Here is a 24,751-nt window from a genome sequence, read left to right as displayed (position 1 = left end):
GTTCATTGATCAGTTGTGGATGATGATGAAATCAAGGATAGGGGCAGGGTCCCTTGAGTAAAATGTGGGTGAAGGCTGTAAGAGGGACATGAGTCAAGACATCTTGAAACGAGGGTTTTGAAGAATTCTGGACATCGCTCAGCATGGTGGTGGGGTTTGGGATAAAGAAAAAAGACGTGAAGGAAATGTCAGAGTGTCCAGTTGTTGTCCAGAGCTGCTTGATGGAATACTCCTTGATTAACTTCTTGTGACTAGAGAAGGGATTTGCCGGTTTTCTCTCTTGGTCCCTTTTGCGTGGCTCCCTTTTTTTCAGGGGTCACAGAGGCCAAGGTTGAACTGGGAAGACCTGGAGTGGTTTGAGGAAAACAGTCTAAATGTAAATCTCCTTGTATAGTTGAAGAAGCGATTGGTTCCTTAGATGCACAGTTCTTTATGGAATCAGAGCAGCCTGTGCAGTCAGTCTTGAACTAAAGAATTTCATGGCCTTTTGAGGAATTAGTGCTTTTGTTTTTGATGTTATTGATATTTGTTTGCTTTTTTCCTTCCTCTAAGCAAATGTTTTAGGAAGTTATAATGCTTGTTTTAGTCCAAGTCTGCTATTTCACCTAAATGTTTCTACTCTGTATTTCGTTCCAGAGTTGCAAATTGGCAACTTTTTATTTTTTCATGTCTTCCACTTCTAAATAAAGTGGTTCTTTTCCTGTGTGTGCTAACAACCACATGACAGCACTTTCACTGGTACCTGACTTCTCTTTTGTGCTGTAGTCCTTTCCCTTTAGCATTACTTTTGTGGGAGATTTTGTTTGTTTGGGTGGTGGTGGTGGTGTTTTCTTTTGTTTTTTAACATGTAGTGAAATAACTAATAGTTCTTGGTTGGCAGATAGTTAAGAAATTGAGCTATTTACTGTCTTCTGGGCTTATGGCATAACATTGTACAAAATAGCTTAATTTTTTTAGTTGGAATTTACTGATGCTGATTTCCTTTGTCCTGATTTGGGGGGCATGATAATATTATTTTTTAAATTATTTCATACTACAGAAATAAGTAATAATGTATAAGTAGTATTGCTTTGTAGATTTCTTCTGTATTTACATTACTTAAAAAGGGTTTCTCTGCCCTCATGTTCAGTGAAACTATTATATGTGCATTGGGCTCTTTAAGACCAGATATCAGAAAGCTTAGGAAAAAACTGCTATTCAATGCCATATTGTTTATAGGACATCATAAGGAGAGGGAAAATAGAATTATTTGAACTCTTTCAGTTATAAATCTGAAATGTAACGGTTGAATCTAGAGTGGACATTAGGGCAGGTTTAATCTTTGTTGGAAAGTATAACTATTTTTTCAAGTTGCTTATTTTTAATGACATTTTAATATCCTTGGATGAAAAGATTTAGTCCTCTAATTTTACAATTAGAAGGGACCTTAGATGTACTGTCATGACACATGTATTACTTGTTTTTTCCTTATGAAAAGTTAGAACCTGAAAAAAAATTAGCAAACTGAAAGCGAACCAGAACAAAGGTGAAGTATCCATTAACATGGGTAAGTGAATAAGTCAGCTATTTTGCTGCTGTTGGTTTTCCCAGTACTAACCCATTGGCTTGTGGTTTTAATTGTTGAATCCCTTCATTTTTTTATTCAGTGCTATCCATATATCTTCTTTTATTTGACTCTTGATTAATGGTATGCATAGGGGTCCTAAATAGATTGCTTAGAAGTGCTACTTGGTAGTTTGGAAAACAGCGAATGTAAACTCGGTAGTTGATTTATAAGTGTCTTAATGTGTCTAACATATTTGTCTTTCTCTTTTAGGAAATTGAAAATGGCCCTTCAGCTATGCTAGGTCTATAATGGGAAGTGTCACAGTTCGATATTTCTGTTACGGATGCCTTTTTACATCTGCAACCTGGACGGTCTTGCTTTTTGTTTATTTCAACTTCAGTGAAGTGACTCAGCCACTTAAGAATGTGCCCATCAAGGGGTCTGGGCCCCATGGACCATTCCCCAAAAAATTTTATCCCCGTTTCACTCGAGGTCCGAGTCAAGTATTAGAATCACAGTTCAAAGCAAACAAAATTGAAGATGTGATGGATAATCATATTGAAGATCCCGAAAGAGGCGACATGAAATTCTCTTCTGAATTGGGTAAGTGTATTTGATTTTCGCTAGCAGCATCTCAAAGTATTTAATCATTGAAAGTTTAAGTTTATTCTTTAAATCATGTATTGTTCAGACGGTTAGAAATGTGACATTTTTTTCTGCACTGATTTATTTCGTTCATGAGGTAGCTGAGGTCATATGATTTCTGCACACTCAGTAGGGAGTTATATTCTGTTTTGTCCAGTTCTGACTTCAATATTTTATGAGGACTTGGGAGAAACTAATGAAGTCCAGATTAGGGGAAGAAAAAAAAAAAAAGGAAAAATTAAGTGGCTGGAAAGAAAATGGAACCTATGGGGAAAGATTTTAATTGCTAGCATTATTGAATTATTTAAGGGAAAGTAATGGATGAAAAGTGACTATATTTAACATTTTGAAAGGCAGAGTTAATTAAAACAGAACATAAACCATTGAGTTTAGAAATAAGTTGAGATTACCTATATCGAATAAGATTTTTACTTATAAGAATTATTCAGGTGCTGGAATATATTTATTAAATATAGGAGTTTATAAAATGGAAACTTTTTTATTCTTCAGAAATTATGTTCTGTTCAATTTGGAAGTAAGACTGAATACTGTAATTCTAGAGTCCTGGTTTCAGCAAATTTTATTTTAAGGGATAAATGAGCCATTTTGGTTATCTTTGAAACTTAAAAGAGGACTTTGATCTTCACTGAACCACCAAATAATAAGTAATTTAAGAGTAAAAACATATAGTAAGAGATTCTGAAAGATTTAAAGAGCCACAGAATATAAAGGAAATGTTAGAACAGATTTTTTTTTTCATTTCATAATAGTTTCAAATAATAAAATCTGTTTCTAGGATTTAATCACTTCCTAATACAGGAGGTTGAGCATATTTAAAATTACATAAGGAAATGGAAGCTATTACTTACATTAGTTTTCATAAAACATACCTTCTAATCTTTTTCAAACAGCTATTTGAACATTTTAAAAGCATTAATGGGAAAATTTCTAGTTTTTTGCCTGTTTATAATTTTCATAAAATTTTTATAAAGAAGGAACATTGGGTTTACCATTTTGAATGGACTTTGCCTTTGAAAGTAGTGAGAAAATTGTAGGTATTTGAAGTGACAAACCCAGATTGCCTACCTGAAAAACTAAGTTCTTTATAAAAGATCCTAAAGATCTCAAAAAAATATTATAGTTAATAAATGAATTCAGCAAAGTTGCAGGGTGCAAGATTAACACACAAAAACTGGTTGTATTTCTGGACACTAGCAATGAACAGTCCAAAAGTAAAATTAAGAGAACAAGCCCATTTACAATGGAATCAGAAAGAATAAAGTACTTAAGAATAATACAGCCAAGGAGTTGTAAGATTTGTACACTGAAAACTACAAAGCACTATTGAAAGAAATAAAAATAGGCCTAAATAAATGGAAAGAGGTTCCTGGATAGAATGCTAAATATAGTTAAGATGTCAGTACCACCCAAAGCAACCCACAGATTGAATGTAAACCTTATCAGAATCCCAATGACCTTTGTTGAAAAGATGGAAAAGCTGATTATAAAATTGATAAGGAATTGCAAGGGGCTCTGAATAGCCTGAATAGTCTTGAAAAAGAACAAAGTTGGTCAACACACACTTCTCTATTTCAAAACTTCCTAACAGGGTGATACTCGCATAAGAACGGATATATATCAATAGGTCAAAGGATAGGCTGAGAGTCCAAAAATACATTCTGTGACTGCTGTGGTCAAGTAATACCTGAGGACAAGTAACATCTGTGGTCAGTTGATTTTCAGAAAGGGTGCCAAGAGCAGTTAACGTGGAAAGAATGGTCTTTTCAACACAAATGGTGCTGGGACAATTAGATACCCCCATGCAAAGAAATGAAGTCAAACCCTTACCTCATATCATATTAAATTAACTCAGGATGGATCCAAGACCATAAAACCCTTGGAAGAAATCATGGGGATAAGTCAAGTAATAAACTGGGGAGACACTGCGTTCTGTGTCTCATCCCCTCACACCTGGGTATCCATAGAAGAATCAGCATTCTTAACAGCAAAACAAAACAGAGGGCTTCCTAGGTTGCGCAGTGGTTAAGAATCCGCCCGCCAATGCAGGGGACACGGTTCTATCCCTGTTCCAGGAAGATCCCACGTGCCACGGAGCAACTAAGCCCGTGTGCCACAACTATTGAGCCCATGTGCTGCAACTACTGAAGCCCATGCACCTAGAGCCCGTGCTCCGCAACAAGAGAAGCCACGGCAATGAACAGCCCGTGCACCACAACAAAGAGTAGCCCCCACTCACTGCAACTAAAGAAAGCCCGCGCACAGCAAAAAAGACCCCAAACAGCCAATAAAATAAATAAATAAATTTATTTATTTATTTATTAAAAAAAAAAAAAGAACCTCCTCAACTCAGCTTGGACCCCGGCCATGAAAGCGTGGGTCCTAACCACTGGACCACCAGGAAATGCCCTTACTTGACTTATAAAATCCAGTGTTTTCCTGAATTATTTGACTGTGAAATCTTTTTTTCTTTTTTAATGTCTATTAATGTCCAGTGGAATTAGTTTTCCATGACCAGACTTTGGGAGTCATTCTGTGAGGAGACGCTAAAGGTTTGATGTGGGAAAGAGAAAGCAAAAGGAGGCTTTATTGTTCTAGGTAAAGGTAAGATTTCTGGCGATTTTAGAGCAAAGATGTTAAATTATAGTGATTTTGATTAGATCTGTGGAGGATTCTCTTGACCATGAAGCTGATCAAAGTCTGGAACCAGAGACTTTTTATATAAAAGATTTATCAGTGGTCTAATTTTTTAGTGGAGGAGTTCATATAAAAACTTGATGTTAAAAAAAAGTTTTTTTAGACAGAAATTTAAAAACAAAATTAAAAAGTCACCTAATAGCAGAGAATTGGTGGGAAGTACTGATTTAGATGCTTTTTTAGGTCTCCCCCAACTTGAAGATTCCTGGACTAACTCTGTGGTTCTTTACTTAGTAACTATGAGTAAAGATAATTTTTAAAAATAAGAAAAGGATTTAAAAAATACTTTTAAAATCAGAAAAACAGAAAACAACAACAAAAAGAAACCGCCCCAAAACCCTTGCCATTAATTGGGGACTGTTGAGGTCCAAATGGGGTTCTATAATCTGTTGCTTTTATGGAAAAAATCATCATTAAGTCTCTTTTTTCTTGAACATAGGTAAGTTTTTCTCTTGAAAATATTCTTAAGATTATGGCTAGTGAGCAGGTGTCATTTATGGTTAAGGTACACTTGCTTTTTGAGCTAAACTGGTAAAAATTTGACTTAAACCTCAATTTACTTTTTTGAAAATGGAGACAAACTTAAAGTCAAGATTTTCTGAAGATCATAATATAGCAATAATTGTAGCATTCCTTTTCAGATTTAATGCACTGTGACGTCACTCTTTTGCAGGTATGATTTTTAATGAACGTGATCAAGAGTTGAGAGACTTGGGGTATCAGAAACATGCCTTCAATATGCTTATTAGTAACCGCTTGGGCTACCACAGAGATGTGCCAGATACAAGGAATGCAGCGTACGTTCCTTATTCGTTTCTGCTAATCATCCTAATGACCGTGCTTTTAGTGCCACCATACTAGGTTGTAGGGATGGTGCTGATATTTTGCAGTTCGGCTTATTCTTCAGGATACTAGAAAACTTAAGACAGATTTCACTTATTATGCTTGAAGCCACATGGTCTGAGATTGTACTGGCAAAGTTCTAGAGCTTGCTGTGTTTCTTTTGAAATTTGAAATCATGTGGAAAAAAGGAGTAAGGTGCTAACTGCATATAATTAAATAACCTTCTGAGCATAAGTGTATTTTAAATGTTTGTTTATTGGATTCATGGCAAAAAGGAATTAATATCGGTGAAGAATTCTCATCATCTCACTTTTCTGTTTTCATTATTTTTGTTTCTTCAAAGGCTTTTCATTCATATGGTCAATCAGTCATTCATTCCACAGATCTGTTTCAGCACCTTCTGTTTGCTGGACATTCTGTTAGGCCCTGGAAATAAACAAAATAAGACATAGTCCCTCAGTTCACAGGGCTTAAAGTCTAGCAGGGGAGGTAGATAAGGAAGTGAGTAATTACAGTACCACAAGAATGAGGCCTGTGATAGGAGTGGGTGAAATGGGGGCCTCCAAACCAGAGTGACCAAGGAAGGCTTCACAGAGGGTGATGACTTAGCAGTGATATAAGGGAAGGATTTCCCCTATATAGGAAACAGATTGAGACATAAAATTATACTGTTTGTCAGAGGGACTCAAACAGTTCACTTTGCCTGTCGTGGAAGAATGGCAGGAGACTGGAGGTAGGCAGGGCCTACAGTGGAAGGCGTTGTATGCCATGCAATAGAACATGGAATTCCAGATTTTCTTCTTTAAGTTAGTGGTTTGTTTTTTTTTTAATTGTGGTTGCTTAAAGCCACTTAACCCTTTTTATCAAATAGTTGCTTACATGGAAGTGCTTCCATTATCCTCATATATGTCGTAGTTTACTCAAATCTCTTTCTGTTATTGGGCAAAAAATAAAATTTTCAAATACAAAATTTCATATTTCCATTATTTCCTTTTGAAACCTCATTGAGGAGAAAAAACTGAACATCAGCTTATGAGTGCTGCATTAAAAACTTGTAGTGATTTCAATAAAAACACATTTTTATGTAACCTCTGTACCAAAAAAGAAAAAAAAATTCAAGTTTTTAAAACGTTGACCTAAAAGTAAGCAGAGTGTCAGGTATTGGAGGGAGAAATTATTAATAAATGTAAAACTCTTGAATAAGAAACCACATTGTTTTCTTAAAAACTATTTTTAAAAACTGTTTATAAGGAAGAGCCTGAACAAGGGTACAGTTAATGTTTAGTGAATAATAACCTTAAAACATTTGCGCTTTTTAAGATGTCAGAATTTTCCCGTATCCATCTTTATAGATGTAAAGACAAGTCTTACCCGACAGATCTGCCAGTCGCGAGTGTTGTTATTTGTTTCTACAATGAAGCCTTGTCTGCCTTGCTCCGGACCGTGCATAGCGTCCTGGACCGCACGCCAGCCAGGCTTCTTCATGAAGTTATCCTCGTGGACGATGACAGTGACTTCGGTAAGGAACATTGCAGTTGGCAGCATGGGATCTCTGCTGTTGTTCACTGTAGTACTGACCACATCAGCAGAGCTGGCCATTCGATACTTAGTGGATAGGAGGAACCTCACGCATGCAGTTGCAACAGAGCCAACCACAATTAATTGCTTGATTACAGGGTCATTTCGGAGAAACTGCATCATCTTCGAATCTGTTTTCAAAACTGTGCTACCCAAATTTGGCCCTTGAAATTTTTCCTTTGGCTTACCTTTTTTTTTTTTCTTTTTCTATTTATTGGCTGTGTTTGCTATTTATTGTTGCACACGGGCCTTCTCTGGTTGTGGTGAGCGGGGGCTGCTCATTGCATGGGCTTCTCATTGCTGTGGTTTCTCATGTTGCTCGGAGCACAGGCTCTGGGCGAGCAGGCTTCAGTAGTTGTAGCACGTGAGCTCAGTAGTTGTGGCTCGCGGGCTGTAGAGCACAGGCTCAGTAGTTGTGGCGCACGGGCTTAGTTGCTCCGCGGCATGTGGGATCTCCCCAGACCAGGGATTGAACCCGTGTACCCTGCATTGGCAGGCGGATTCTTAACCACTGCACCACCAGGGAAGTCCCCTTGGCTTACCTTTTTAAAAGAGAATATTTTTACTTTGAAATAACTATAGATGGACAGTAAGTTACAGAGAGGTCCTGTGTCCCCCTTCACCCAGTTTCCTCCATTGGTTATGTCTTACATAATTATAGTACAATAGCAAGACCCAGAATTTAACACTGGCACAGTATGTGTACAGTTATTTGTCATTTTATCCCATGACTAGATTTCTGTAACCAGCATTGCCCTCGAGGTACAGACTGGACTACTCCATCACCCGAAAGATCTCCCACCTGCTTGTTGCTTTATATTCACACCCACCTCTCTCCCCACACCATCACTAATCCCTGGCAACCCTAATCTCTATGATTTTGTTTCCATCTCTCTGATGTTGTCATTTCAAGAATGTTATATAAACAGAATCATATAGTATGTGACCTTTCGTGATGTGACACTTTGACATAGGTTTATCCCGTCAGTCTGTTACATCAGCTGTCTCCCGATAAAGTGGATTGCATTCTGATAGCTCCTAGATGATCTCTGAAGGCCAGTATTTTATGATTCAGTACATACTTCACACCTTTCTTTAATTCAACATAGACTTTTCCTAAGAGTGATTTCATGTACACACGGTGGGATGGAGGGCTGTCCTTAACCTTGTGAGAGAGGTTGTATCCCCATTTTACAGAGGAGGAAATATTGAGTAATTTGCTCAGTCCCATAGCTGTTAAGTAGTAGAGTTGAAATTAGACTCCTGGTCCACGTAACTCCAGGCCTTCTGCTCTTTTCATTACAGTAAGCTGCAGAGATACACTGATAAACTGTATGTCAGTTACATATTTTTTCACAACTCAAGTGTTTATTAAGCATCTCTTATACGTCAACAACGGAAATGGTATGGCAGTATACTTAAGTATACAAAATGAGGAAATGTCCACTGAGACCAGTGGGAGCAAAATTCTCCAACCTTGGTAAACATTAAAAACTCATAGGAGAAATAGAAAAAATTTAATTTCAAAAATGAATGATTAAAAAAACCAAGAATTTGAGTCTGGACCAAGTAGAAGATTGGCTAAATAATATAATTCTAGAATTTATGGTGTTGAATTTTTTTTTTGTCAGCCTGTATTTTGTTTTTCATTTTGTGAGTATTTTTTTTAAAATGGAAAACTCATGATCATTTACAATGGTTTCTATACTAACTATGGAAAGAATTACTTCTTATTACTTCAAAGAATATGATCTTTGTAGTTATTATGAAATTTAAAGGTAAATGAGCTAGAATTTATAAAAAATATTTAGTGCCCATGGAAGGTGCTAAATTAAAGAATGTATTTCCTGCTGCTATTATATAATTCTTGGTAGGGCAGAATAGTTGAGGAACAGAAGTTGTTTCTCAACTATTCTGAAATGGAGTAGGACTTAATAAACTACTTTAAAACAAAAGACATTTACATATCATTTTGTTTTAAATCTGATTTATATGCAGTCAGCCAAACATTCATTCACTTAAGATACTCATTTGGAACATTCTTTATGCAAAGCGTTGTGTTACTTGCTATGGAAATACAAATAAGTCTATAACTTAAGTAATGATTCCTTCAGTATTCCAACTCTTACCCCTCATTTTCTTCCTTTTGCTTCCTTCCAGGATAAGCTATGATCTTCTTTTAAAATAAAGCAGAAGATTCTATAATATTTACTTGAAAATTTGTTGTTGCAAGTACCAGATACAACTCTAGAGTACCTGTAAAGTGTCTGTGCATGTCTTATGTGGTTTGAACAATTATGGGACTCTTCATTTTCAGATGATTTGAAAGGAGAACTAGATGAATACATTCAAAAATACCTCCCTGGAAAAATTAAAGTAATAAGAAATACAAAGCGTGAGGGATTGATTCGAGGAAGAATGATTGGAGCAGCCCACGCAACAGGTAGAACTTCCCATTGGCTTTTCTTGGTGGGCGTTGAGTGATGAGGGCTCTGAGTTTCCTACTCTCCTGATTCTGCATCGGTCTGGGAAAAGTGGTGTCTTAGTGGGTTCTGCCAGCAGGACAAGTTCAGTTTGGGAAAGGCGTTTCCGTAAGTCCAGCTCTGTTGTCCCAAAGCGCAGGCTCCAAGGAGGTGAGCTCTGGAGTCCTCACTGGTCTGCTTTTCTGGTTTTTCTTCAGTTACATTATATCAATTCAAATGTCTTTCCTTACTGTTACCTCTATGGAAGGTTGGTGATCCTAATTTTCATTTATGATCTTGATAAAATTTTTTCCTTTTAAAATACACTTACTTAAGTTAAAACAAATGAATTTGTTTAAAAACATTAGGTATCTTATACTGTGCCTGGATATGGCAAAAAAAAAATCATGAAGATAATTTTAGAATTTCAGAACTTTGGGGGGCATTCCCTACTAGTGAAAAAATCTCCTCCCTTCCCATCACTGCTCTCCTCAGGATAACCAGTCACTGGGGTTTAAGGTAGTTGGTCCTGCTTATGCCACCACTCCTCTTGTGCAGCCACCGTCCCATTGGCTGGGTTTAGCTGTGACTTCATTTTTAGAATCTTTCTTCTTCTCTCCTTTCTCTTAAACCTGCAGTGAGCAGGAGCATTAACAAAAAATGAGAATACCACCCCCCTCGTTCCAGTCACATGCAGATTGAATTCAAGGCTTATAATTTTTCTTCTTTAGAGTCCAGTTTTGACTTATTGAAGGCATGAGATAGGAAATTGTGGAGTGTTTGTAGGGACTGGCAAGATCATGTCACAGGACATCATACTGTTATAGTATGTTGTTACTGAGAGTTTATTTTTTTCAGGTAACAATAGTCATTTAGTTTTTTTTCTTTATGATCTTTTGGTCCTTGTTCAAATATAGTTTAGGATCTGTCAAAAAATAAGCCAGTTTTTGGGATATCAATCTCAGGTTCAATGTGACCAAATTATCTAACTTCATTTAAATTGGCTTTAATTGAAAAAGTAACATTTTTAGAATAAGAGAAGCTATAATATGTTTTCTCCTCAAAGGAACCTTGATTGAATTGACTTCACTTCACTTGACTAGTGTACAGGTTGAACATTTTGCTTTCCTGCGTTGAATGACATCTGGTGAGCTGTATGTTCCTTACATCCTCATAAGGTCATTCACAGGCCTTGAAGGACACGGCTAAGTCACTGTCATCCTGGAGAACTTTCTTGCCAGAGGTATTTCTGCTGTTAATTGGAATAGGATGCATCTGGTGTTTTATGAAATTCGTGTAAAATCTATGTCAATACATTTCATGGATAAGCCTTTGGAATAATAATAATGCTGTCTGACGATGAGATTCTAAGTTTCTCAGCTGTTCAGAATAACCATTGAGTTAGCAAAGAAGTTTGGGATTATCAAAGAAACCCTCACTCCTGCTCACATTTATCAAGAGTAGTTAAAAATGCATGATAAAATCTTTACTATTTTTATTTTACTAACTAGAAGAATAGTGCATGCCGTGGCTAATGAGACTGGGGGGATTAGAAAGGAAGGGTGGGAAATGGAAGAAAAAGAAATGAGCATGTGGCAGTCAGGTGGTGAATCCGAGGAGAAGAAAGCTGTCACTGACAGTGAGGGGTGCACACCTCTCTCACTCCTGAGAATTGCTGTGTTGTAGCAGTAATCGGTAACCGGGGTTGTGTTTCTGAGTCAACAGTGAAAATGAGTTACACTCTCTAGCCTCTGTTTACTAAGTCAGGGAAATACATAGTAAATTTATAAATATTTCCATTATGCTAATTGTGATAAAAATACACACAGCTGACCAATCTCATTGCACCACACTCCTTACGTGACTGTCCTGAGAACTGAATTGTTCCTGTGACACTTTGAATCTTTTTACTGAGGAGAATATGACTTAAAATTTTTTCAAGAGTCGTGCATATTGTTTGCATACATCCTTCAATCATAGCATTACACTTCAGGCAGAATTCCTGGCTAAAAGACTTCTAAGTAGTGGGGGTTGTTTTGTTTAGTTTTGTTATTGTTACTGTTTTTATTTTTTTCCTTTTAAAAAGAATTTTATTGCAATATAATTGACATACAGTAAATGACATCTATTCAAAGTGTACAATTTGATTTCTTTTCTTATTAGTCATCTATTTTATACATATTAATGTATATATGGTAATCCCAGTCTCCCAATTCATCCCACCCCCAAATCCTCCCCTGCCCCCACCCTTGGTGTCCATATGTTTGTTCTCTACATCTGTGTCTCTATTTCTGCCTTGCAAACTGGTTGATCTGTACCATTTTTCTAGATTCCACATATATGCGCTAATATATGATATTTGTTTTGTTCTTTCTGACTTACTTCACTCTGTATGACAGTCTCTAGGTCCATCCATGTCTCTAAAAATGACCCAATTTCATTCCTTTTTATGGCTGAGTAATATTTCATTGTATATATGTACCACATCTTCTTTATCCATTCATCTGTTGATGGACATTTAGGTTGCTTCCATGTCCTGGCTATTGTAAATAGTGCTGCAGTGAACACTGGAGTGCATGTGTCTTTTTGAATGATGGTGTTCTCTGGGTATATGCCCAGTAGTGGGATTGCTGGATCATATGGTAGTTCTATTTTTAGTTTTGCAAGGAACCTCCATACTGTCCTCCATAGTGGCTGTATCCATTTACATTCCCACCAGCAATGTAAGAGCGTTCTCTTTTCTCCACACCCTCTCCAGCATTTACTGTTTGTAGATTTTCTGATGATGGCCATTCTAACTGATGTGAGGTGATACCTCCTTGTAGTTTTGATTTGCATTTCTCTAATAATGAGTGATGTTGAGCAGCTTTTCATATGCCTCTTGGCCATCTGTATGTCTTCTTTGGAGAAATGCCTATTTAGGTCTTCTGCCCATTTTTTGATTGGGTTGTTTGTTTTTTTGATATTGAGCTGCACGAACTGTTTATATATTTTGGAAATTAATCCTTTGTTGATTCATTTGCAAATATTTTTTCCCATTCTGAGGGTTGTCTTTTCATCTTGCTTATAGTTTCCTTTGCTGTGCAAAAGCTTTTAAGTTTCGTTAAGTCCCACTTATTTATTTTTGTTTTTATTTCCATTACTCTAGGAGGTGGGTCAAAAAAGATCTTGCTGTGATTTATGTTAAAGAGTGTTCTTCCTATGTTTTCCTCTAGGAGTTTTATAGTGTCTGGCCTTACATTTAGGTCTTTTATCCATTTTGAGTTTATTTGTGTGTATGGTGTTAGGGAATGTTTTAATTTCATTCTTTTACATGTAGCTGTCCTGTTTTCCCAGCACCACTTATTGAAGAGACTGTCTTTTCTCCATTGTATATCTTTGCCTCCTCTGTCATAGATTAGTTGACCATAGGTGTGTGGGTTTATCTCTGGGCTTTCTATCCTGTTCCATTGATCTATATTTCTATTTTTGTGCCAGTACCATATTGTCTTGATTATTGTAGCTTTATAGTATAGTCTGAAGTCAGGGAGTCTGATTGCCTTCAGCTCCGTTTTTGTTTTTGTTTTTTTTGCCTCAAGATTTCTTTGGCTATTCAGGGTCTTTTATGTCTCCATACAAATTTTAGAACTTTTTGTTCTAGTTCTGTAAAAAATCCCATTGGTAATTTGATAGGGATTGCATTGAATCTGTAGATTGCTTTGGATAGTAGAGTCATTTTCACAATGTTGATTCTTCTAATCCAAGAACATGGTATATCTCTCCATCTGTTTGTGTCATCTTTGATTTCTTTCATCAGTGTCTTAAAGTTTTCTGAGTACAGGTCTTTTACCTCCTTAGGTAGGTTTATACCTAGGTATTTTATTCTTTTTGTTGGAATGGTGAATGGGATTGTTTCCTTAATTTCTCTTTCTGATCTTTCATTGTTAGTGTATGGGAATGCCAGAGATTTCTGTGTGTTAATTTTGTATCCTGCAACTTTATGAAATTCGTTGATTAGCTCTAGTAGTTTTCTGGTGGCATCTTTAGGATTTTCTATGTATAGTATCATGTCATCTGTGAACAGTGACAGTTCTACTTCTTCTTTTCCAATTTGGAATCCTTTGATTTCTTTTTCTTCTCTGATTGCTGTGGCAAGGATTTCCAAAACTATGTTGAATAGTAGTGGCGAGAGTGGACATCCTTATCTTGTTCCTGATCTTAGAGGGAGTGCTTTCGGTTTTTCACCATTGAGAATGGTGTTTGCTGTGGATTTGTCATATATGGCCTTTATTATCTTGAGGTAGGTTCCCTCTGTGCCCACTTTCTGGAGAGTTTTTTTTTTTTATCATAAATGGGTGTTGAATTTTGTCAAAAGCTTTTTCTGCATCTATTGAGATGATCCTGTGGTTTTTATCCTTCAGTTTGTTAATATGGTGTATCACATTGAGTGATTTGCATATATTGAAGAATCCTTGCATTCCAGGGATACACCCCACTTGATCATGGTGTATGATCCTTTTAATGTGCTGTTGGATTCTGTTGGCTAGTATTGTGTTGAGGATTTTTGCATCTAAATTCATCAGTGATATTGGTCTGTAGTTTTCTTTTTTTGTAGTATCTTTGTCTGGTTTTGGTATCAGGGTGATGGTGGCCTCATAGAGTGAGTTTGGGAGTGTTCCTCTGCAATGTTTTGAAAGAGTTTGAGAAGGGTGGCTGTTAGTTTTTCTCTATATGTTTGATAAAATTCACCTGTGAAGCCATCTGGTCCAGATTTTTGTTAATTGGAAGATTTTTAATCACAGTTTCAATTTCATTACTTGTGATTGGTCTGTTCATATTTTCTGTTCCTTCCTGATTCAGTCTTGGAAGGTTATACCTTTCTAAGAATTTGTCCATTTCTTCCACATTGTCCATTTTATTGGCATATAGTTGCTTGTAGTAGTCTCCTTATGATGCTTTTCATTTCTGTGGTGTCTGTTGTAACTTCTCATGTTTCATTTCTGATTTTATTGATTTGAATCCTCTCCCTCTTTTTCTTGATGAGTCTGGCTAAAGGTTTATCAATTTTGTTTATCTTCTCAATGAACCAGCTTTTAGTTTTATTGATCTTTGCTGTTTTGTTTTTCATTTATTTCTGCTCTGATCTTTATGATTTCTTTCCTTCTACTAACTTTGGGTTTTGTTTGTTCTTCTTTTTCTAGATCCTTTAGGTGTAAGGTTAGATTGTTTATTTGTGATTTTTCTTGTTTCCTGAGGTAGGATTGTATAGCTATAAACTTCCCTCTTAGAACTGCTTCTGCTGCATCCCATAGGTTTTGGATCATTGTGTTTTCATTGTCATTTGTCTCTACGTATTTTTTGATTTCCTCTTTGATTTCTTCAGTGATGTCATGGTTTTTTAGTAGTGTATTGTTTAGCCTCCACATGTCTGTATTTTTTACGTTTTTTTCCCTGTAATTTCTCATCTCATAGTGTTGTGGTTGGAAAAGATGCTTGATATGATTTCAGTTTTCTTAAATTTTCTGAGACTTGATTTGTGACCCAAGATGTGATCTATCCTGGAGAATGTTCCATGTGCACTTGAGAAGAAAGTGTAATCTGTTGTTTTCGGATGGAATGTCGTATAAATATCAATTAAATCTATTTAGTCTATTATGTCATTTAAAGCTTGTGTTTCCTTATTAATTTTTCTGTCTGGATGATCTGTCCATTGGTGTAAGTGGGGTGTTAAAAGTCCCCTACTATTACTGTGTTACTGTTGATTTCCCCTTTTATGGCTGTTAGCATTTGCCTTATGTATTGAGGTGCTCCTATGTTGAGTGCCTAAATATTTACAATTCTTATATCTTTTTCTTGGATTGAGCCCTTTATCATTATGTAGTGTCCTTCCTTGTCTCTTGTAATAGCTTTATTTTAAAGTCATTTTTTTCTGATATTAGTATTGCTTACCCCAGCTCTCTTTTGATTTCCATTTGCATGGATTATCTTTTTCCATCCCCTCACTTTCAGTCTGTACATGTCCCTAGGTCTGAAGTGGGTCTCTTGTAGACAGCATATATATGGGTCTTGTTTTTGTATCCATTTAGCCAATCTGTGTCTTTTGGTTGGAGCATTTACTCCATTTACATTCAAGGTAATTATTGATATGCATGTTCCTATTACCATTTTCTTAATTGTTTTGGGTTTGTTTCTGTAGGTCCTTTTCTTCTCTTATGTTTCCCACTTAGAGAAGTTCCTTTAGCATTTGTTGTAGGGCTGATTTGGTGATGCTGAATTCTCTTAGCTGTTGCTTGTCTGTAAAGCTTTTGATTTCTCCATCGAATCTGAATGAGATCCTTACTGGATAGAGTATTCTAGGTTGTAGGTTCTTCCCTTTCATCACTTTAAGTATATCGTGCCACTCCCTTCTGGCTTGCAGAGTTTCTGCTGAGAAATCAGCTGTTAACCTTATGGGAGTTCCCTTGTATGCTATTTGTTGTTTTTCCCCTGTTGCTTTTAATCATTTTTCTTTGTCTTTAATTTTTGTCAATTTTGACTACTATATGTCTTGGTGTGTTTCTCCTTGGGTTTATCCTGCCTGGGACTCTGCGCTTCCTGGAGTTGCGTGGCTATTTCCTTTCCCATGTTAGGGAAGTTTTCAACTATAATCTCTTCAAATATTTTCTCTTCGCCTTCTGGGACCCCTATATTGTGAATGTTGGTGCATTTAATGTTATCCCAGAGGTCTCTTAGGCTGTCTTCATTTCTTTTCATTCTTTTTTGCTTATTCTGTTCCATGGCAGTGATTTCCACCATTCTGTCTTCCAGATCACTTATCTGTTCTTCTGCCTCAGTTAATCTGCTGTTGGTTCCTTCTAGTGTATTTTTCATTTCAGTTATTGTGTTGCATATCTCTGTTTGTTTGCTCTTTAATTCTTCTAGGTCTTTGGTAAACTTTTCTTGCATCTTTTCAATCTTTGCATCCAGTTTTTTTCTGAGGTCCTGGATCATCTTCACCATCATTATTCTGAATTCTTTTTCTGGAAGGGTGCCTGTCTCCACTTCATTTAGTCGTTTTTCTGGGGTTTTATCTTGTTCCTTCATCTGGTACAAAGTCCTCTGCCTTTTCATTTTCTCTGTCTTTCTGTGGCTGTGGTTTTCAATTCACAGGCTGCAGGAGTATAGTTCTTCTTGCTACTCCCCAAGTACTGGTTTAATAGTTTGGGCTGAAAGGGTGGCAGTTACCTTTCACGCCTGTAAACACATCAGCACTTGAACGGGTGGCCATCCCTAATTTGAGTGCAGTGCTGCTCTCAGGGCCTCTGTTGTTTGCCTCCCCAGGAGAAGTCCTGGTGTTCCTGGACAGCCACTGTGAGGTGAATGTGATGTGGCTGCAGCCCCTGCTGGCTGCCATCTGGGAGGACCGGCAGACGGTGGTGTGCCCAGTGATCGACATCATCAGCGCTGACACGCTGGCCTACAGCTCGTCCCCTGTGGTGCGCGGAGGGTTCAACTGGGGGCTGCACTTCAAATGGGACCTCGTTCCCCTTTCTGAGCTCGGAGGACCAGACGGAGCTACTGCACCAATAAAGTAAGATTTCTCCTGTATATGTGAAAAGTTCCCCAAAGAGAAAACATATTCAAAGATAGTTCCTTTTTCTTTGGAAGAAGCAAAAGTGTTGGCTTAATTTTTTGTCCATTAAAAATTTTTGAGTGCTTACTGAATTTTACATACTCTGCCAAGTCCTAAGGAAAGAGTTACGAATAAGAAATTGTCCAGACCCTCAAGGATTTATATCTTAGTGAGAAAGGCAGAAGTCAGCCATACCCTGGGGTAACTGCTGCACAGGATAGCCTGGGCGGACCCCCGTGCTGTGTCATTTATGTCACACACCGTGGTTGTTGCGTTAGTTGTTAACACATCTTCAGTTCTTTGCTAGTATGAGTGGTGCTGTGAAGAGCATGTACTACATACGCCTTTTCTACAATTAGGATTTCAGGATGGATTCCTACTCATACAATTACTAAGTCACAGTATGTGATTTATTTTCAATTTTCATCCATATTCTCTAATATTATAAGTCTGCTCTTATATGTTATTCCTCATTTTTGTTTTCTTTTTAAGTTTGTCATATAGATTTCAGAGAGGTTTGTCTGCACTTTTTAAAATTTTTGCACCTACTTTTTTAAAAAACTTTATTGTAAAAAATAGCATATGTAGTAAGTACACATGTATGTATATATGCATATGATTTAATAAGTGATTATAGTGTGAACATCTTTGAAACTACCACCCAATCAAGAAATAGCACCCACCTGCCCCTTGTATACCCCTCCCTGGTCACAGCCCCTGCTCTTGTCCCTAGAGGTGTCCTTACCTGACCCATGCATCGTTTCCCTGCTCTCCTGGAGACTTGTACCACCTGTTATGATTTCTAAACAGGGTAATATAGTCCACTTCCCTGCTCTCGGACTTCATGTATATGAAGCCATTGGACTCATCATTGTCTTGCTTCTTTCAGTCAGCATTGCTTTAAAAGCCTCTGCTGCATTATATAACTATAGTTGATTCACGTTTTGCTATATAACATTCTATTATATCAGTGTATCATAACATCCAGTTTACTGTGGGCAGGGCAATTGAGTTTTCAGTTGCCTTTTTTTACCTTACACACAGTGCTGTTGCCAACATTCTTATTCATGGCTTCTGGCTTGCAGGAGTGAAATGCCCAGTCATAGGCACGCTGTCTTCACCTTCAGTCAATAACATTTTCCCCACACCTCAGGTGACTAGAGTGCCATTGGTTCCTCAGCTGGCCTCCAGGTACTTCCCAGCTTCCTTCCATGTGAACCAGACTTGAAGGGGAGGCTGACAGAGAGCTGGCCTGGCTCAGGTGGCCGCGGTGCTCTTCTGGAAGGGTGGGCTTGTCTTCCACTCTCAGGCTTTGTGAGACAATCTGTTGCAGTTCTTTGTGAAGTCCATGAAAAAAAGCACACCCAGCTCTTCCTTGCCCTCCAGTCTTCACATGCTTGCAACCCTTCTTCCTATTAGGGCATTCAGTGTGGGTCTCTCCCCACCCTCCACTCCGCAGTTCTGCAGATGGGAGTTAGATGCTAGAGCACATCGCTCGGGAGAGCAGGGCTGCATCCGGGGACTGTCCTGTGTTCTGGGCTCTGCGACCTCACAGGCAGACAGCAGTGCTGACTCCATTTTAAGTTTCCCTTTGCCAGTGCAAGAAGAAAGTTCCTCAGACTGTTAGGTGTTCTCATTCTTAGTTTTAGTGCAGTGCCAGTTTTTGCCTATTTCATCCTCTTTGTGGGTATTTGTTTTTCATTGTTTAATTTTTAATGTTTTTAACCAAAAACATGTATTCACCATAATAAGTCAAATAGTATAGAAAACTTAGGATTAAAAGTGGCCAGCTCTACCCCTTCCCTCCTCATTCTCAGTCCTTTTCCCCAGAGGCAAATTCTTTTAACCATTTTTATTTTTGGCCTTCCGTTTCTTACTTCCTGAACTCTGAATTATATGCATAGTCCTCTTTTCAACATCAAACCAACTTTAAACTCTCTCTGTTGGAAAAATGAAGATTTAGCTCATTTATATTACTCCCATGTACTTTTTATTGTTTTAGTAGAATTATTTTGTTATCGTATTGGTTCTTTTTGATACTTTAAAAAGAAATCTGTTTCTTGTTCTGTTGACTTTTGACAGCATCATTTGACATTCTTCTTTGTACGGTGAGGCTATGAGCACCCCTTTCTCCTTTTTCTACTTTTTCTCCCCTTTTGTTTGTAAGCTATTTCACTTTTATGACATCAAGGTTGCTAACTTCTTGAGTTGGATGCTTAGATTTTTAAAATTTTCAGGCTTTTTTCTAATATATGTATTTAAGATGATAATTTTTCTTCTAATCATGGCTTTAGCTACATCCCACAAATTGTGATACATCATTTTTTATCATCATTTATTGCAAAATATTTTCATCGTTATGTCTTCTCTGACCTGTAGGTTATTTAGCAGTGCATTTATTATTTCACAGGCATATGGAAACTTTATAGTTGTTATTTAATCCTGGCTTACACTGTAGTTAGAATTTGTATTTTCTGCAGTTATTAAAGATAAGATTCTATATTTGTTGGGTCAAGTTATTGAGTTGTTCAAATATTCTATATTTTTATTGATTTTTAATTCACATTTTCTATCAGTTATTGAAAATGGTATATTAATTTCCCACTACAATTGTGTTTGTCTGCTTCTCCTTGTAGTTCTTTACATATTTTCTTCATATCTCTTGAGGCTGTGTTAATAGAAGCATGACAGTTTAGAATTATTAAGTCTTCTGGTGATGAAACCATTTATCATTATGAATTGTCTTTCATCCTTTACTTCTAGAATAGTGAAACTTCACTATAGAGTCTGACATTAATATGGCTGTCCAGTTTTGTTTTCATTAGTATTTAATTATGTAACTCTTCTTCCCTTTTGCTGTCAATCTTCCCATGGTCGTATATTTATGTGTGTCCTAGTAAGCAGCATGTAGTTGCTTTTGTTTTGTCTTTAAACCTGTGTGGAAAACTTTGTCTTTTAATTAGGGCTTAATTGATTACATTCGGTAATATTACTTATATTTTTGTGTTTATGATTACAGTGGTACCATTTGCTTTCTATCTGTTCTATACTTTTTCTTCTGCTTTTACTTGCTTTTTTTTTTAAAGAATTTTTATTGAGATACAATTGACATACAATAAACTGCATATATTTAAAGTGTACAATTTGATATTTTTTTAATTAGTAATGTATATATGGCAGTCCCAATCTCCCAATTCATCCCACCCTGCTCTTACTTGCTTTTGGCCTGAATTCCAATTTATTATTCTGTTCCCAGCTGCCACCCATTATTAGACATTATAGATTCTTTTTTAAAAATTTTTTTGAATTTATTATTTATGTTTTTTTGGCTACATTGGGTGTTTGTTGCTATACGTGGGCTTTCTCTAGTTGTGGCGAGCGGGGGCTACTCTGTTGTGGTGAGCGGGCTTCTCAGTGCGGTGGTTTCCCTTGTTGTGGAGCACGGGCTCTAGGTGCGCAGGCTTCAGTAGTTGCAGCATGCGGGCTCTAGAGCACAGGCTCAGTAGTTGTGGCGCTTGGGGCTTAGTTGCTCCACAGCATGTGGGATCTTCCTTGGCCAGGGATCAAACTGATGTCCTCTGCACTGGCAGGCAAATTCTTAACCACTGCTGCCACTAGGGAAGTCCTGACATTATAAATTCTTACATACTGTTCTGTCAGTGGTTAGAGAACACAACCTTCATCCTTTTTTTTTTTTAACTTTTTATTTTTTTATTTTTTACAACAAACTGCATATATTTAGAGTGTAGAATTTGGTATCCCAATCTCCCAATTCATTCCCCACCAACCCTTCCCACTTTCCCCACTTGGTGTCCATATGTTTGTTCTCAACATTTGTGTCTCTATTTCTGCCTTGCAAACCAGTTGATCTATACCATTTTTCTATAGTCCACATATATGTGTTAATATACAATATTTGTTTTTCTCTTTCTGACTCACTTCACTCTGTATGACAGTCTCTAGGTCCATCCATGTCTCTAAAAATGTCCCAGTTTCATTGCTTTTTACAGCTGAGTAATATTCCATTGTATGTATGTACCACATCTTCTTTATCTATTCCTCTGTTGATGGACATTTAGGTTGCTTCCATGTCCTGGCTATTGTAAATAGTGCTGCAATGAACACTGGAGTGCATGTGTCTTTTTGAATGATGGTGTTCTCTGGGTATATGCCCAGGAGTGGGATTGCTGGATCATATAGTAGTTCTATTTTTAGTTTTGCAAGGAACCTCCATACTGTCCTCCATAGTGGCTGTATCAATTTACATTCCCACCAGCAATGTAAGAGCGTTCTCTTTTCTCCACACCCTCTCCAGCATTTACTGTTTGTAGATTTTCTGATGATGGCCATTCTAACTGATGTGAGGTGATACCTCCTTGTAGTTTTGATTTGCATTTCTCTAATAATGAGTGATGTTGAGCAGCTTTTCATATGCCTCTTGGCCATCTGTGTGTCTTCTTTGGAGAAATGCCTATTTAGGTCGTCTGCCCATTTTTTGATTGGGTTGTTTGTTTTTTTGATATTGAGCTGCACAAACTGTTTATATATTTTGGAGATTAGTCCTTTGTCTGTTGATTCGTTTGCAAATATTTTTTCCCATTCTGAGGGTTGTCTTTTCATCTTGCTTATAGTTTCCTTTGCTGTGCACAAGCTTTGAAGTTTCATTAAGTCCCACTTATTTATTTTTGTTTTTATTTCCATTATTCTAGGGGGTGGATCAGAAAAGATCTTGCTGTTATTTATGTCGAAGAGTGTTCTTCCTATGTTTTCCTCTAGGAGTTTTATAGTGTCTGGCCTTACATTTAGGTCTTTAATCCATTTTGAGTGTATTTTTGTATATGGTGTTAGGAAGTGTTCTAATTTCATTCTTTTACATGTAGCTGTCCTGTTTTCCCAGCACCACTTATTGAAGAGACTGTCTTTTCTCCATTGTATATCCTTGTCTCCTTTGTCATAGATTAGTTGACTGTAGTTTATCTCTGGGCTTTCTATCCTGTTCCATTGATCCATATTTCTGTTTTTGTGCCAGTACCATACTGTCTTGGTCACTGTAGCTTTGTAGTATAGCCTGATGTCAGGAAGCCTGATTCCACCAACTCCGTCTTTGCTTCTCAAGATTGCTTTGGCTATTCGGGGTCTTTTGCGTTTCCATACAAATCGTACAATTTCTTGTTCTAGTTCTGTGAAAAATGCCATTGGTAATTTGATAGGGATTGCATTGAATCTGTAAATTGCTTTTGGTAATATAGTCATTTTCACAATGTTGATTCTTCCAATCCAAGAACATGGTATGTCCCTCCATCTGTTTGTGTCTTCTTTGATTTCTTTCATTAGTGTCTTATAGTTTTCTGAGTACAGATCTTTTACCTCCTTGGTTAGGTTTATTCCTAAGTATTTTATTCTTTTTGTTGGAATGGTGAATGGGATTGTTTCCTTAATTTCTCTTTCTGATTTTCCATTGTTGGTGTATAGAAATGCAGGAGATTTCTGTGTGTTAGTTTTGTATCCTGCAACTTTACCCAATTCATTGATTAGCTCAAGTAGTTTTCTGTTGGCATCTTTAGGATTTTCCATGTATAGTATCATGTCATCTGCAAACAGTGTCAGTTTTACTGCTTCTTTTCCAATTTGGATCCCTTTTATTTCTTTTTCTTCTCTGATTGCTGTGGCAAGGACTTCCAAAACTATGTTGAATAGTAGTGGCGAGAGTGGACATCCTTGTCTTGTTCCTGATCTTAGAGGGAATGCTTCCAGTTTTTCACCATTGAGAATGATGTTTGCTGTGGGTTTGTCATGTATGGCCTTTATTATGTTGAGGTAGGTTCCCTCTATGCCCACCTTCTGGAAAGTTTTTATCATAAATGGGTGTTGAATTTTGTCAGAAGCTTTTTCTGCATCTATTGAGATGATCCTGTGGTTTTTATCCTTCAGTTTGTTAATATGGTGTATCACATTGAGTGATTTGCATATATTGAAGAATCCTTGCATTCCAGGGATAAACCCCACTTGATCATGGTGTATGATCCTTTTAATGTGCTGTTGGATTCTGTTGGCTAGTATTGTGTTGAGGATTTTTGCATCTAAATTCATCAGTGATATTGGTCTGTAGTTTTCTTTTTTTGTAGTATCTTTGTCTGGTTTTGGTATCAGCATGATGGTGGCTTCATAAAATGAGTTTGGGAGTGTTCCTTCCTCTGCAGTGTTTTGGAAGAGTTTGAGAAGGATGGGTGTTAGCTCTTCTCTAAATGTTTGATAAAATTCGCCTGTGAATCCATCTGGTCCTGGACTTTTGTTTGATGGAAGATTTTTAATCACAGTTTCAATTTCATTACTTGTGATTGGTCTGTTCATATTTTCTGTTCCTTCCTGATTCAGTCTTGGAAGGTTATACCTTTCTGAGAATCTGTCCATTTCATCCAGGTTGTCCATTTTATTGGCATGTAGTTGCTTGTAGTAATCTCTTATGGTGCTTTTTATTTCTGTGGTGTCCATTGTAACTTCTCCTGTTTCATTTCTGATTTTATTGATTTGAGTCCTCTCCCTCTTTTTCTTGAAGAGTCTTGCTAGAGGTTTATCAATTTTGTTTATCTTCTCAAAGAACCACCTTTTAGTTTTATTGATTTCTGCTATTATTTTCTTTGTCTCTATTTCATTTATTTCTGCTCTGATCTTTATGATTTCTCTCCGTCTACTAACTTGGGGTTTTGTTTGCTCTTCTTTCTCTAGTTTCTTTAGGTGTAAGGTCAGATTGTTTATTTGGGATTTTTCTTGTTTCTTGAGGTAGGATTGTATTGCTATAAACTTCCCTCTTAGAACTGCCTTTGCTGCATCTCATAGGTTTTGGATCATTGTGTTTTCATTGTCATTTGTCTCTAGGTACTTTTTGATTTCCTCTTTGATTTCTTCAGTGATCTGTTGGTTATTTAGTAGCGTATTGTTTAGCCTCCATGTGTTTGTGTTTTTTAGTTTTTTTCCTGTGATTGATTTCTAATCTCATAGCATTGTGGTCGGAAAAGTTGCTTGATACAATTTCAATTTTCTTGAATTTACCAAGGCTTGATTTATGACCCAAAATGTGATCTATCCTGGAGAAGGTTCCATGTGCACTTGAGAAGAATGTGTAATCTGCTGTTTTGGGATGTAATGTCCTATAGATATCTATGAAATCCAGCTGATTTATTGTGTCATTTAAAGCTTGTGTTTCCTTGTTAATTTTCTGTGTGGATGATCTGTCCATTGGTGTAAATGGGGTGTTAAAGTCCCCCACTATGATTGTGTTACTGTCGATTTCCTCTTTCATAGTTGTTAGCATTTGCCTTATGTATTGAGGTGTTCCTGTATTGGGTGCATATATGTTTATAATTGTTATCT

The 24,751-nt window shown here is 37.0% G+C and overlaps 1 protein-coding gene across 5 annotated transcripts in view; it reads left to right on the top strand.

Moving 5' to 3' along the window:
- GALNT11 (polypeptide N-acetylgalactosaminyltransferase 11) overlaps positions 1-24,751 on the top strand; it is a 59,241-nt gene that overhangs the window by 21,490 nt on the left and 13,000 nt on the right. For 3 of the 5 annotated variants that reach the window (XM_057732472.1, XM_057732477.1, XM_057732476.1), the window contains exons 2-6: positions 1,817-2,149; positions 5,580-5,703; positions 7,102-7,268; positions 9,645-9,770; positions 17,089-17,338. In XM_057732472.1, coding sequence (XP_057588455.1) covers positions 1,855-2,149; positions 5,580-5,703; positions 7,102-7,268; positions 9,645-9,770; positions 17,089-17,338 — 962 coding nt within the window. In that variant the 5' untranslated portion in view covers positions 1,817-1,854. Of the gene's footprint in view, positions 1-1,816; positions 2,150-4,704; positions 4,814-5,579; positions 5,704-7,101; positions 7,269-9,644; positions 9,771-17,088; positions 17,339-24,751 lie in introns of those variants that run through there. The other 2 variants (XM_057732475.1, XM_057732474.1) reach the window with 2 other exon arrangements.

Source organism: Hippopotamus amphibius, chromosome 4 (assembly GCF_030028045.1).
Source record: "Hippopotamus amphibius kiboko isolate mHipAmp2 chromosome 4, mHipAmp2.hap2, whole genome shotgun sequence".
NCBI lineage: Eukaryota > Metazoa > Chordata > Mammalia > Artiodactyla > Hippopotamidae > Hippopotamus > Hippopotamus amphibius.
Note: the sequence above shows the minus strand (reverse complement) of the source record. Positions and strands in the feature narration are given on the sequence as shown.